The sequence below is a fragment of the Macrobrachium nipponense genome, chromosome 31, assembly GCF_015104395.2.
Source record: "Macrobrachium nipponense isolate FS-2020 chromosome 31, ASM1510439v2, whole genome shotgun sequence".
Lineage (NCBI taxonomy): Eukaryota > Metazoa > Arthropoda > Malacostraca > Decapoda > Palaemonidae > Macrobrachium > Macrobrachium nipponense.
The window spans coordinates 53,973,549-53,986,806 of NC_061093.1; the positions used below are offsets into that span (position 1 = coordinate 53,973,549).

At 41.6% G+C, this 13,258-nt stretch overlaps 1 protein-coding gene across 1 annotated transcript in view; it reads left to right on the top strand.

The window, feature by feature from the left end:
* LOC135206970 (protocadherin Fat 1-like) overlaps positions 1 to 13,258 on the top strand; it is a 44,788-nt gene that overhangs the window by 18,817 nt on the left and 12,713 nt on the right. The window contains exons 10-17 of the mRNA XM_064238527.1: positions 706 to 808; positions 1,168 to 1,257; positions 1,473 to 1,755; positions 2,576 to 2,762; positions 3,247 to 3,366; positions 3,955 to 4,124; positions 12,136 to 12,243; positions 12,851 to 13,035. Coding sequence (XP_064094597.1) covers positions 706 to 808; positions 1,168 to 1,257; positions 1,473 to 1,755; positions 2,576 to 2,762; positions 3,247 to 3,366; positions 3,955 to 4,124; positions 12,136 to 12,243; positions 12,851 to 13,035 — 1,246 coding nt within the window. The remainder of the gene's footprint in view (positions 1 to 705; positions 809 to 1,167; positions 1,258 to 1,472; positions 1,756 to 2,575; positions 2,763 to 3,246; positions 3,367 to 3,954; positions 4,125 to 12,135; positions 12,244 to 12,850; positions 13,036 to 13,258) is intronic.

Sequence of the window (13,258 nt, forward strand, 5' to 3'; positions counted from 1 at the left end):
CCAGTGGTCTTTAAGTGTCTGTTCTGTTTGGGTTAGGAGAGGTTGAAAGTGCTCTCTTGATCATTACTTTCAAGATGATGGTCTGTTGACCATAATTGGGAATTCGATTTTTCTTATGACATTAAAAGTAACTCTGCAGAGAGAGAATACCCTGAAGTAGATAAAAATGAGGGTTCTTATCCACTGTCCTGAGGAGTCAAGAACCAGGAATTTCAAGGTCAACTTCCAAGGAAGTGAAGCCTGTCTAATTAGGACTGTCACTGGCTTGAAGTGCCATGAAGAGGTCAAGACAAGGCTGAAAACTTAGAGATTCACTTTAAAGGTAAATCAAAGAATAATGGGAAGATCTTGGTACATGGGTACATGCTTCAGTGAGTAGGATAACTGTCATGATGTTTGATAAAAGCCAAGAAGTATACTTGAGATTAGGTTTAAAGATGCTGTCTCCATCCGAGATTAGGCCTTGAAGATGCTGTCTCCATTATGATGGAAATTGTAAAAAAAAGAAAAAAAAAGCTTGGGTAAGCAGTCATAACTCTGAAGCATAAGGCTTTGTAAAGTTTGTTTGACGTACATCTTGAAATTTAAGATGAAAAATTAGTCAAGTAATGTAGTGTTTATTTTAAGGTTACTATTTCCATTTGATGTACTGTATTGTACTCTGAACTGAGTACTGGTGATTAATCATTGGTACTTTTTCTTCAGTTATTGCCAGTGAAGGAGGAGTTCCAGTGTCTGCTGCCATTATCAATGTAACAATTGCTGATGCTAATGATAATTCGCCAGTTTTTGCACAGCCTTCCTACAGGTACTGTAGTGTCATATGATAAAGCATAACAATTTTAGGGGAGTTTTAACTTCCTGGCATAATTTTCCATTATTATGAAAGGGGCTACATGATTTTAATAAGTTTAAATAATTTTCTTTTATGGACTTTTTCATAACTATTAAACCTGGTACGTATTAGATATCGATTTAAGGAGCAGAAAATATAGTCCCATTCTAATGGTTTTACTGTAGATTTGTGTTTGTTACCATTCATGGAATATGAATAAATATTTATAGTGAATAATTAACCATAGAAAACTGGCTTTTTATTGTTAACTTTCCTCCCAGAGATAAGCCAGATTTTAATATTTTTTTTTTTTTACTTCTGTTGCTCTACAGGTATTCTGTAAGTGAAAGTGTGAACAGGGGCTTCCTCATTAACACCCTTCGTGCCAATGATTCGGATTCTGGAGCCTTTGGAGAACTTAAGTAAATAAATGTTAAATTATGATTTCATCTTGATTAAATCTCATAGTGGTGTAAAAATTTGCATAGTGAACTTTTACAGCATGTGTCACCATGTAAATTTGTAATTTTGAATAGATTTGTTAATTTTAATACTTGAACTTTGGAAATTTATATAAAGTTTGTTATGAAAAACTTAGGTCCAGTCACCTGAAAATGTTGTATTATGTTTATTTAAGGTATACCATCAAAGGATTTGGTGCAGAGAAGTTTCGCGTTGACGAAAATACTGGAGAGATTTTTGTTGCCAACTGCGGTCAGGAATTTTGTTTGGACTATGAACGCCAAAAGACATACTCCTTGACATATTCTGCCACTGATGGTGGTGGTAAGATTACATCTGTTAATATTTTCATAGATGTAATTGACGAGAACGACAATGCCCCTCAGTTCTCTCGACGTGAATACAGGAGAACTGTCGATGAAGGTGCAGCTGTGTTTGACCCACCACTGTTCATAAAGGTAAGAGCTGTAGAAGAATGTACTGTTTTTCTACCATCCACAATAATACTTATGGCTCCAACTTCCGGGTTTCCATTTACCCCTTAATTTGCTCACGTGCTCTCAGCTCTCTCCTCTTGCAAGCACTTTGAATATTTTCAACAGTTGTTACTATCACCAGTCAGCTATGTATCAACAAACATCAATCATCCCACATCCCACTCACTACTGATTTTTATCTTGCAACTTTATACCAGTACATACTGTCCTTCCTCTTGACTTTCCACATCACTTCATCCATGAAGATATTAAGTAGCCCTTGGCTCAGACCAACTTTAATGTCAAACCAGTCACTGTCCTATTAATGTATGATAATAGTACACCTTGCTCCCTGATTGCTTGCAATAGTTCATCTTTTATACAACATATTTTCAGCGTCCTCCACATTTCGTCACTGTCATTGTTGTCATAAGCTTGTTTTAGGTCTACATACTTGCTCTGTAATGAATATGTAATTTCACACCTTTTTCCATGTTTAAAACTGCCCTTTTCATCCTTCTGCCTCTTGTATTACTTTCTCAATCAAATTCCTTCCATACGTCATTTCTTGTGTACTAAGTAATGTTAGGCCCTTATGATAATTACTGTTGCCTCTGGTTTGCTATCATCCAGTGGAAAAATTATTAATCTCTCACTCTGTAGGAATGTTTCCTTTATCCAGATCCACCTTACAAACCCTGGTCAGCCACTCAATCATTCTCTCAATCAGACTTATACAGTATTTCGTATGTAATCATGTAATGCCATCAACTCTTTCTGACAATCTATTGATATTCCTCAGGCAACAGACGATGATGGAGAAACTCAGGGTGGTGGGAAGGTCTTTTACTCTCTACAAGATGGAAATACCCCTGATGAAGCGTTCTTCGTTGAACCTGTTAGCGGCGAAATAACCATACAACGACCTCTGAGTTACATCGATACTCCAACATCTACATACACCCTTACTGTACGCGCTTCAGATGCTGGTGAGTAGGAAATTTTTATATCCTGTTAGCTCTCATTGTCATATTGTAACATTTTGAAAAAGTTTGTAGATGTACACAGGCTTTTCTAAAGAAAAGAACCTGTGTATACAAGGCCAGCCAGTCTAAGAGCAACAACATTGATGAGAAACTTTCTTGGCAATAGTTTCCATATACTACTGTACATGGAGTAAATTACATTATCACTTTATTCAGTATTTATTGTAGTCCTATACAGAATTCAGTGTTTTGGTAGGTTAAAACCTATATGAAATCAGCTGTCAGTGTTGCATTGTAGATATCTTCCCATTTCTTTCAGACTGTCTCCTTTAGATGTTTAGCAAATTTTAGAGTTCTCTTATTAGATTGTATTTATAGCATAAGATACACCATGATGATTAATGTTGTACGCTGTTATGTCTCTGACAAGTGGAATAGTATTGCTGTTGGTGTGTTGCTTACTTTACTTCAATAATTCTTCATGTAGGTGAACCCAGGAGATATAGTGATGTGAGGGTGTTCATTACTGTCGGAAGGGACACAAACAGACCTCCAAGATTCAAGCTGCGAGAATACCAGGCAACTGTAAGAGAAGACGCTGAATCAGGTAAGTTTCCCTATCAAAGTGACTTTTTAGAATATGAATGCATATGGGGATTCAACATATGGAAGTTTACCCTTCTTTTGAAATGCATAATTTCTTAGATAAAGTTGTTACTGAAACCATATTTATTCTTCCTTTTGTTGTCCTTATATATGATATTTTCTAGAGTGGTCAGATGATATGAAGAAGAATTATTATACATAATTTTTTCAAAAATTCCTCATGAATCCAAGTCATTTGGAAGTATGCATTTTCTCTTTCAGTATCCTTTGTTATTTTAATTATATAGTAATAAGGTTTAAAGTTTTACAGCCCTCTTCCCATAAATAGTCAAACCCATCTCTTTTATAATCAGGTGCCTGTGTCTTATGATGATGTAATTAAATTTTATAAAGATACTAGTTATTCCTTAAGGCTTTGTGTTCATGTTTATTGATAAGCACCATAGCGCTGAATGGCTTCTTTGGCCCCAGTGCCTGGGCTTTTGCCCTAAAACTCATACATTCATCCATCCATCCATAGTAATGTTGAATAACATCATAATTTTGCTTTGTATACTTTTTCCATCATAATTTTTCTATACATCCTCAGGCGCAACTGTAGTTGAAGTATCAGCTAATGACCCTGATGGTCCCAATGAAGCTGTTACTTACATGCTGACAGCAGGGGCTCGGGACAATTTTGTTATGAATAGTACATCAGGAGAAATTACAGTGGCTGAAGGAGCTAGTCTGGACCGTGATGTAACACCAAAGTATCAAGTTAGTGATCCTTGCTATTGAATTCCTTAGCATGTATGATACATTTTTTCAAGTTGTTTTATAACGAGTACAAACCACAAATTGGTGCATGATGTATGTACTGTGATAATTATCTCAGCTATGAATAGAGCCAGTATCAAAGAACTGTAGTTGAAATTGAACTGAACAGTTGGGCTACTATTAGTAACTTATGAGTCTCAGTAAATCTATAAGTTCACTTTCTTCCTTTCTTACAGTCTGATAGTTCCTCAGCTTGCTCACCTAGACCTGATGTAAAGATCATTCTCTTTAGTTTGCCTTTTTGAGCAAATTCTTCATACAGAATTTCCAGTGCTTTCCTTACTATGTATATATAGCTTATAAGGTCCATAGCTTCCTGCATCCTTGAAAAACAACAAAGCCTCTGACCCAGATGATATTCCTGCAAAGTTTCTTGAAAAAAATTGCGAAGGAGTTTACTCGTGTTTTGGGCCTTTGTTTTTTTTTTTTCTTTCACCCCCCCCCCCCCCCCCCCCCCCCCCCCCCCCCCCCACCCCCCCCCCCCCCCCCCCCCCCCCACCCCCCCACTATCACTAACCTTTCCACTAGGAAACGTGCATGTGTTTATTGTGCCATGTTACATTAGATTTTTCCAAAAAAGGGATTTTGACGTAAGGAAAAATCTATGTTTCTGGGACGATTGGTTCGTGTCGCCAGCCGAAATATCCTTTAATCCATTATTTCTAAGGTAAATGTACTACACATACCAGAGAATAAATAAAATAAAGAAAAAAGGTCAGTACAACTGACTCGCTCACCCTCCAAGAGGGTGTCGGTATGAACACTATGGCGAGTGAGACCACTACCACGAACCGCTTGCCAATAGAAATCTCCCACTACAAAATCCCCACACGAGGGGAGCCGACCCACAGAGTGGGCAGCAACTACTACTACTCCATCCCATGCTGCCGACTGCTGCGCCTCTGGTGGCCATCCTGAAAGTTAGCAGACAATCTTGAGCGATGGGATGGGGGCAGGGCGGGATTTCGCTGGCGACACGAACCAATCGCCCAGAAATAGATTTTTCCTTACGTCAAAATCCCTTTTCTGGCTCAGTTCGTGTCGCTGCGCGAAATCGTTACCAGAGAAATAGCACAAGATTGTAAAATAAAATTAAATAGACAAAAAAGGGTCTCAAATAAAAGAAAACATAAAATAAAGAAATATAATTGCTAATAGAGATACATATACACAATGATACAAATTTAGAATATTACTTAATTTTAACTTAATGCTAATAATATTTCTTAAATTTAACTTAATTAAAATGTAACATATTTACAGGGCTTACATGGAAAATATGTTGAAATCAGTATCTGTGTATAGATATTATATACAAAGAACTCAAAGCAATTATAACAGTAATTTGAATAGAACAAACTTGAATAAGAACATAAAAAAGGGAATGTATATGACTTAAGATACACAAAACCTGTAACCATTGTACATACGATGTGTCCCCTAGCATAAAAATAAGGGGATCACACCGAAGAGATCATTATATACAATCAATTGTGAGTGACCCTAGCAAAAAAATAAGGGGCACCCACTATATCATCATAAGAGCAGCTAAGACTCAAGGTAAACGTAGATGAACATGGCAGGTATAGACGAACTGTTGGGTGAGATAGGTAGAAAGGAGGACTGGATCTTCTACTAAAGACTAAGCAGAGTCGGGGGAAACTATGTTACCCGCTGCAACTGCTGAAAATTTCAGAGCTTCCAAGGACTTTAAGTAATGACGCTTAAATACTGTCGGCGATTTCCATCCAGTATATTTTTTCAAATCATCGAAATTCATATGTTGGAAATAATTTCAATTTTGAGGTGGCTACTGCCATGACATCATGTGCTTTAGGGAAGGAGTCAGGATTGGCTTGCTTAATAAAGTACAGGATCTGCTGCCTGATGCCTTTAATAGATAAAGTACCACCTTTTTCTCTCTTAAAGAGAGGACCCGATGAGGATGAGGAGGTCCTGGACAGAAAGGCTCGTAAGGTCGTTACTGGGCAAAGAGAAATATCTTGTGGAAGGGGTACAACCTTCCATGGCTCCCACCATCATCAAAGGATCTTCATTCTTTGCTAAAAAACTACGTTCCGGAGAAAGTAGAACTTCCCCTGTGGGAAGAAATTCAATATGATCCGGATCTCTGGATAATGCCGACAGTTCTGAAATTCTAGCTCCTGAAGCCAAGCTTAATAAAAATAGAGTTTTCTTAGGAGCATTATAAATGAACATGTGTTATTATCTGTTTCTGAAGCCAGCTTTAGAACATCATTTAAGAACCATGATACTGACGTAGGCCTTACAGAAGGTCTAAGTCTAGCACAAGCCTTGGGAATAGACGAGAAGTAAGAGTCTGTCAAGTCTATGTTGAACCCAAATTGAAAAAATCTTTTTCAAGGCTGACTTGTTTGTCGTAATAGTGCTAGCTGCTAAGCCTTTTCAAATAAAGATCTGAAAAAGGATATAGCTGAATTGATTGTCATGATTCTAATATCTGATTCTCTCAGAAAGATTGCTAACTTTTTGACTGCAGCATCATACTGTCTCAAAGTTGAATCTCTTTTATCAGATTCCAAGAAGAGAATATTTTGAGGATCAATATTCGCATTCTCTTTTAGCTGCAAACTTCATGAAATCCATAAAGTTAGGGTTTTGAGAATTCCTGAGGAAGCGAACACAGTCTTCGTTTGTACTGACTGGGAGAGCCTGGGATTGGGAATTCGAAGAGGACGAAGACCCAGTTCCAGAATTAGAGGATACCAATTGCTCTTCGGCCAGTCTGGGGCTACTAGAGCCACTTGACCCTTGAACGTCCTGAGTTTGTTCAGCACCTTCAGGAGAAGATTCACTGGAGGGAAGACATAAATCTTCTCCCAGTTGTTCCAGTCTAGGGCCAGGGCGTCCGTGGCATAGGCCAGAGGGTCCAGGTTGGGGGCCACATAACATGGGAGTTTGTGGTTCGCTTGGGATGCGAAGAGATCCACCTGTAGACCTGGAACTCTCTGAAGAATCCACTGGAACGAACTGTTGTCCAGTGACCATTCCGATTCCAGAGGAACTGATCGGGATAGAGCATCTGCTATGACGTTTCTCACTCCAGCTATATGGGTGGAGGAGAGGTGCCAACTGAACTTGTCCGCCAGGGAGAAGATGGCTACCATGACATGATTTAGATGACGTGATTTGGAGCCTCCCCTTTATTTTTATACAATGGACTACCACTGCGCTGTCTAAGACTAGCTTTATGTGGGAGTTCTTTGGCGGACGTAACCTTTTTAGAGTCAAGAGCACGGCCATTGCTTCCAGTACGTTTATGTGGAACTGACGGAACTGAGGTGACCAAGTTCCTTGAACCTTTCTTGAACTGAGAATATCCTCCCCAACCGCTTAACGAAGCGTCTGTGTGGATGGTAATCCCCGGAGGAGGAAACTGAAGGGGTACTGATATTGATAAGTTCTTGACTTTTGCCCAAGGGCGTAGACGATTCCGTAGAATCTGAGGGACTGAGGATAATTTGTCCCTGGACCTGACATTGCTCGTGAGCGCCAGATTCTGGTTAGGTCTTTCAGTTTGGCTTTCATCAAGATGTTTGTCACTGATGCAAACTGGAGTGAACCCAGAATCCTTTCCTGGGTTCTCCTTGACGCAAGTTTGTGACTTAGAAATTGCTTTACTGACTTCGCTATTTCTTTCCTCTTGGCTGATGGAATCGACAGAGTATGGGAGGATAGATTCCATTGAATGCCAAGCCACTGAAAGTTTGACTCCGGAGTGAGTCTTGATTTGGTCCTGTTTATCTTGAAGCCTAGATATTCCAGGAACCGGATTGCTTTCAGTGTTGCTTTGTGACATTCCTCGACTGTTGGAGCCCAAATTAGCCAATCGTCGAGATACGCTACTACCATAATCCCTTGCGATCTTAGTTGTTGGACTACTACTTCCGCCAGCTTCGTGAACACCCTGGGTGCTACGTTGAGACCAAAGGGAACTACCTTGAAGGAGAATGCCTGATCTCCTATCTTGAAGCCAGATACGGGCGGAAGTGTCTTGCAATAGGGATATGATAGTACGCGTCTGTAAGATCGATAGAGGTGGTGACGGCCCCACGGGGAAGTAAGGTCCGCACCTGCGAGATGGTGAGCATCTTGAACTTGTCGCAGTGAATGGCCAAGTTTAAGCGGGACAAGTCTAAGATTACCTTCTTTTTGTGAGCCTTTCTTTGGAACGCTGAACAAGCGCCCTTGAAACTTTAATCTGTTGACTCTCGCTATAGCTCCTTTCTGAAGGAGGTCCTCCGCATACTCCGTCAATTCTTTGGATGGAAGTTGGCGGAAAGGTCTGGATGGAGGCGGATTCGCCAGCCAACTCCAACCCAGGCCTTTCGACACAATGCTTTGTGCCCATTTGCTGAATCCCCACCGGTGGCGGAAGAGAAACAGCCTCCCTCCTACCTGAAGGTCCTCATTGATGTTGGTAAGCCATTCCACGGTCCGCCCCTGAAGTGTTTTCCTCTATTGAGGGAACCTCCCGATCCTCTCTGACGAAAGGATCGCTTACCTCTGCCTCCCTTTCCCGAGCGATCATACTTCTGAAAGGCCTGGCCTTCGAACACTTGGTTGAAGGCTGGGGAGACAGCGTAAGAGGTGGAAGGTTGAGGCTGGGGGGAAATCACATAAATAGGCTGTGATTGGGCCTTGGAGGTAGAGGGTTGGGCTGCCTGCACCAACGGAACAGCCGAAACAGGCTGGGCAAACCGTTGCTGTTTCTTTTGGTAAGGCTGGAAACGTCTGGGTTTCTTCTGAGCCTTACCCCTGACAGCTTGATCTTGGCGTCTCTTTGCGGTGAGACCCCAACGATCCTTAAGGGCTTTGGTTTAGTCTCGTAGCCTCTGCCTGGACCTCCTTTACCATAGCATCTGGGAAGAGGTTCTGCTCCCCAGATGTTGATGAAAGCAACTTATTCGGTTCATGCCGAATAGTTGCTTCCTGGAGGACATGCTTCCGACAGTTTGTTCTAGCTGTGGCGAACTCGAACATGTCAGACTGCACCGTTTGAGTCAGTGACTTGGTGATTAGCTTGAACAGTGGCTCAGAACCATAAGAAATGGTAGCCACCTCAGTCATGGCCATGGTGTTGATAGACCTGGCCAGCCTAGACTTGGCATCAAATTCCGCCTGAATGAGGCTATCTGGGAGTCTAGGCAGCTTCTCACCAAACTGCTCCATAGCACAGTCTGGTTTGAGTTTGCCCGCAGAAAAAGTGTTGGGCAGGTCTTCCCACAAATCTCCGGTTGAGGGAAGTAAAGGAGATGTAGGGTCCGCTTCCTTCAGCTGCGGTAACGAGTCCCCCTTTTGGGCCGCTGGAATAGTAACCGTAGCAATCTTTGTAAGGAAAGGAAGCGGAGTAGTCCCTCTTCCATTGTGAAGATTGTGAATGGACTCTTAAACGGTTGTATTTTAGTGTTTGAACAGTCCATGTCCTCTAAGCACCTGAGCCATTCTCTTTGAGCCTGGTCACGTGAATAGAGGACTGTCTCTTTAGGGACCTTATCATCTCGCGTCATGGCAGCGGCGGTAAGCCTGGCGTAGCCGATGAACGGCGGCTGGAGATCTTCCGGGAAGAACTCGAAGTCCTCAATCCTTCGAGTTCCGCACTCGGGATAGAAATAAGCCCGTTTACTTGCCGCCGGGGAAGATCAGGACCGCCAACCTCTTCTCGAGTATGTAGGGCTGACCCTTGGCGGCGTTCTTCCCAAAACCGCCGACCCAGGCCCGCAGGGTTGCCAGTGCGGTGTCTCTAACAGCAGGAGCCTGGAAGAGAGGGTATTTGTTAGTTTTAAGATTAAACTTAAAATTAAAACTTAAGTATAAGGTGAACTTAAAACTATAGAGGATGCGAGATCCCATATAAAACAAGCTTAAGTTTACGATAAGAGGTTAGAATTAAACTTAAGAACTATAACCTTGTAGGGATTGGCTAACGGAGTTGGAAATACTTACCCCGTCTAAGAGCTGGCTCACCAGATCATAGCAAATCGTACAGGTCTCGTGAAACCAGACTTGAAGGTTCCCGTGCGGAGTCGGGCATGGAGCATGGGACCGGCAGACTTCATGCCCACAGGGGTCCTTGAGCATGGGCGTTTGCATCCCGGATGCTCACAGTTGGTGTCTGTAAGTGAAAAGATACATGAGCATTCTAAAGAAACACTTACAGGCTAAAGGTTAAAAGAACTCCGTTGCATGCCGGAGTGCGAAAAAATTTTGGGCATAACCCCTCCCTTATTGCCTGAATAGGCTATAACTCCGGAGAGATCCGGTGTGAGCATGCAATGGGGGGGAAGGTTTAAGGTAGCTTAAGATAAACTTAATTTAGTTTAAATTAAATACTAATTCTTAAACCTATAGATATCGAACGTACCGGACTAAGTCCGGTGCGTGGCGGAGCGTGTCGCGATCTCAGCGCGACGGAGTGGTTAGTAGAGACCAACTGTATGCCGCAGTCCACCCTTCAGGGTGAACTAGCACCTTTCCACGTGGATGCCGGAGCTCCGGTAGAAAAAGAGCCCCAGTAAGGTGGGAAAGGGCGAGAGGGCAAACAGACTCGCGCTAGCAACGGAGCGACGGAGTAGCGACGGAGGGGGGGAAAGGCCAGTCCCCCCACCCTTAGCCCTTCACGGACGTACCGAGAAGCTGGAGAGGTCGAGTCCAGGTCTGGGTCTGTCCCGTCCCCCTACTCCCTCCGCCTAGGGGGAGAGGGAGGCAGCGGCCCGGGTCATGTGGAGCGAGCGTGGGCAGACCAACCCTCCCCCCGGCCCCTATTCGGAAGGATGGAAGGGAGGGGAGGAGGGGAAAAGATGAACGGACAGGGCGTACTGGCTGCTCCGTGATCAACGTAGTGACCACGGAGCGGTAACAGAGATACAATGAAACAATAAAGCCTAGTATACACAACCGACTGATCAGAGAGATGCTATAGGGAAGCAACCGAACTGAAGAGCGGAAGCACATGGGACCAATAGGCCATAACCTAGGCTAGGTGAAGCCAGAGAACGCCTTACACTAACGTAAACAAATACATAAATAAACAAAATCACTTGTAAAGAAAGAAAATAAAACAGTAGGAGAAAAAATCCAGGAGTGTACGACTAACCCGAAAGAAAGTCTACCACTCAAAGCTAGCCGGGGCCGATACTAAGAGCTGTGGCTAGGGTCTGGATGGAAGATGCCTACGTAAGGTGAAAAGACATGCATGCATGACATAAACCGCGTAGGCTGTACCCTTAATATAAATAGGATAACTAATAATAGAGCGTAATAAAGTAAGGGAAGGTTCTGGGTATGGGAGACCAAGAACGAACCCGCCACGAGGCAGAACCATGCTGCCATGCTTCCGACCTAGAGCTCGTATTTATACCTAAAAAACGGCAAATACTGACTCAAGGACGGAAAAAACCAATAGCAATAAACACTGAGTACTTAACTTAGCTGCTGCAATGGCTGTACGCTCCATGACGAATAAATCCAGTAAAAAAGGGCACAAAAACACAGAGCAAAAAAGGGCACGTGTATACGCTGTGCGCTAACTGAAAAGGATGGCCACCAGAGGCGCAGCAGTCGGCAGCATGGGATGGAGTAGTAGTAGTTGCTGCCCACTCTGTGGGTCGGCTCCCCTCTTGTGGGGATTTTGTAGTGGGAGATTTCTATTGGCAAGCGGTTCGTGGTAGTGGTCTCACTCGCCATAGTGTTCATACCGACACCTCTTGGAGGGTGAGCGAGTCAGTTGTACTGACCTTTTTTCTTTATTTTATTTATTCTCTGGTAGTGTTAGTACATTTACCTTAGAAATAATGGATTAAAGGATATTTCGCGCAGCGACACGAACTGAGCCCAGAAAGCAGTATTTATTTATATACATGTCAATTTTGGATTATTAGGTGATACAGTAACACTTGTTTCTTTTCAGTTGATTGTTGCAGCAATAGACAGCGGCCATCAAACACGACAGACTTCAACAACTACTGTAACTGTAGATATAGAAGACGTTAATAATAAGCCTCCTAAATTTAATCAGGTGAGTTTGTAATAATAATTCTTTAAAGTGTACTGGAACTGTTCACTAACTTTACTGATGTCCATTTAAACTAGTTTGGTGCAAATCTGCAATATCTTTGCCTTAGTGAGTAAGTATAAGACAAATAGGGGAAAAATGACTCTGGATAAAACTCTTATTTTATGGGATTGACCTTTTCCCTAATCCCTACACCTTTCCAAGGCGCAATTGTGGTATGGTATCTGTTATCTCACAAGTAAGTAGATCAATTAGAATACCAACGTAAGAGCAAAAGTCAGGGAGTCTTTCATCTTCTAACGAAATAATTTTTATCAAATACTATATGAGTATATGAGAAAAATAATTAACTTTTATTTATAGAACAAGGATTATTATAAATATTTTTAAAATTTGCATATTTTGATGAATGAATCTAGCCAAAGAGCATACAGTAATGTTTACATTCCTGTAGAAAGTACGGTGATAAAATAAAAAATTCTGTACAAGTATTTTTGAATGACCATATTAATTTACTGTTTAAACTTTTAAGATAATACTGTAATGTTGAAAATGGTACTTTTTAATGACCAAATTCATTATTGTTATACATATTCATTATTGTTTACAGGAATCTTATGTGAGGTACGTCAGTGAACGTTTGCCTGTTGGGGAGACAGTTTTAACTGTGACCGCCAGTGATCCTGACCTCGGTGCTGACTTGGTTTATGAAATTACCCAACCGGTAATGGCTAGGGATAAAACAGGAGTCACACTTGTACCTTCATCTCCTTACAATTATCTGGAAGTCTTTAGGTAAGTTATTGTTAAGCATTGTATTTATAACTTTTTCTCTTTGTTTTTCATAAGTTGAAGGTCATTGTCCCTGCCAGCTTGATAACTTCTCGCTTGATTACTTCTCACTACAGATGTGTTTACTAACTATTTTTTATTTCTATATTTATAAAAAATGAAAATTAGAGCCATGGTGATATATATTAGAAGAATATTTTCTACTGTGTAATTTTTTTTATCCCAG